General features: G+C 38.8%; 1 protein-coding gene across 1 annotated transcript in view; it reads right to left on the bottom strand.

Moving 5' to 3' along the window:
- Positions 1–537: 537 nt before the first annotated feature.
- The window catches only part of LOC105824506 (cytochrome P450 2C42-like), a 35,613-nt gene continuing 34,274 nt past the window's right edge, over positions 538–1,876 (bottom strand). The window contains exon 5 of the mRNA XM_012661959.1: positions 538–1,046. Within this exon, the coding sequence (XP_012517413.1) occupies positions 865–1,046 (182 nt within the window). The 3' untranslated portion in view covers positions 538–864. The remainder of the gene's footprint in view (positions 1,047–1,876) is intronic.

Below are 1,876 nucleotides of genomic sequence, written 5' to 3'. Positions count from 1 at the left end.
TCAAATTACTGTCACACATTTATTATGTGTAAAACATAGAGATAGAAGCTGGAAGAATAATACAATCTGGTGAGGCTGTCTAGACATGTTTTTCTTGTCTGGGGGGAGAATCATTGCACTCAGAACACATGAGTAGCAATATGAAACCATACATTCATAGTCGATTCTAAATTAGATAGAGGGTGAAAAGAGCATTCTAGATCCTTACTTGGTATTTACAGTAACACTCAGGCAGTACAGGAATTCTAACATTTAATGTCCATTCCTAACCATCACTGATCTTGTCAATATAAAGTTTAGAGCTGCCCCTGGACACAGGATCTCTCTTTCAAATACAAACCTCCAGTATCTCTTGGAGACACTCCTCCAAGAGAGCTTCCCTGCCCTCTTCTTCTTTGTCCCTCTCTGTGCTTATCATTATGAGGATCAGCATGGCCTCCAGAGACTCTGTTTTCTTTAATTTACTACTTGCATTATGCAGAAAAGAAGGAAAGTCTACAATCTTACTCAGCAATTACTAACACTTTTTATTTAAAACATGCACAGGATAAGTGGCTCTGAATTATCAAACATTAATCATTTTACTGTGTTTGGTAGTAATAACATATGAACAACTCAACACTAGGTAATATTGTCATATGTGGCAGTAAATACTGTTTTACAGAGTATGAGGGAGAGAAGTTATAGATACAGTTCCAGAACTCCCCTTAATGGACATTGGATGTTCACTGCATTTTAAGGGAATGGGGAGATGTGAGACAACAGGTCAGAGAAGACATCCCTAACAGTAGGAAGGAGGCAGAGGATGTCATTGATAAGAGAGAGGCAAAAAGCGGCCACAGCAGGCCGATGACCTGACCTTCTTCACACAGGAATGAAGCAGATCTTGTACGAGGGTGGCAAAGAAAGACCCCCGGCAGAACTCGAAGTGGCATTGAGCTTCTTTGGATCAATCGAAGATTTTAGGTTAAAGTTCTGTAAAATGCTGGTCAGGAATAAAAACAACTCCATGCGGGCCAGTCCCTCTCCCGCACAAATCCGTTTTCCTGAAAGTAATAAATACCAGGGGGAGTTACTACTTATGTGCAACTGTGACTGTAACGGGTGCTGTGTTTGTGACTGTCACTCTTTGATCAACTCTTTGGTGAATGCTTGGATGGAAGAATCAATTGATGGATGGATGGAAAGATGACTAGATAGACAAGTGAAAAAACAATAGGCACACTTGTCATTCACCTAACATCTGATCTTAACAAAGACCCTTCATTGAACAAATGTTCACTTAATATCAGTTCCATACCAAGCAATTCATTAAGTATTCTCACATTATAACAGCTCCCTTGATGTTTTGACTTTAAATCTATATATCTACACAACCACATCCATATTCTCAGGTTTCCTGCTTCTAGTCTGAAATTCTATGATCTTTTCTTTCACACTTCATATCCTCTATGTTCAGCTCAAGCCATACACACTCTTCATCAGCTTCCAATACAACAAGTCTGAACTTTTATACTATGCTGTTCCTTTTGGCCAAGGTGCACTTTTCAGAGACAAATTCAGGTCACATGTCAAATTCCGTTTCTTCTTTGCACTCTTTTCCATGCACTCAAGTAATAAAATCTTGCCCTTTCTGGGTTTCCACAGCATAGTATCATTGCTTTCAACGAAGTAATGAAGTTCATCTGGAATTATAATTGCCTATTTATTTATTTCGTTTATTGATTTTTTCTATCGTGCTAAAATGTGAACTCTTGAAGGGAGGTTTCCATCTTTTCATCTTGGTATCTACACTGGCAGATATAAAGCAGGCATAAAAGGTCACAGAATAGAGGAGTTTCTATGGCCAGAAACTCAGCACACATATTGAAAGATG

The sequence above is a fragment of the Propithecus coquereli genome, unplaced genomic scaffold (assembly GCF_000956105.1).
Source record: "Propithecus coquereli isolate 6110/MARCELLA unplaced genomic scaffold, Pcoq_1.0 Scaffold747, whole genome shotgun sequence".
NCBI lineage: Eukaryota > Metazoa > Chordata > Mammalia > Primates > Indriidae > Propithecus > Propithecus coquereli.
The sequence above is the reverse complement of the archived record's forward strand: the minus strand, read 5'-3'. Positions and strand labels throughout refer to the sequence as shown.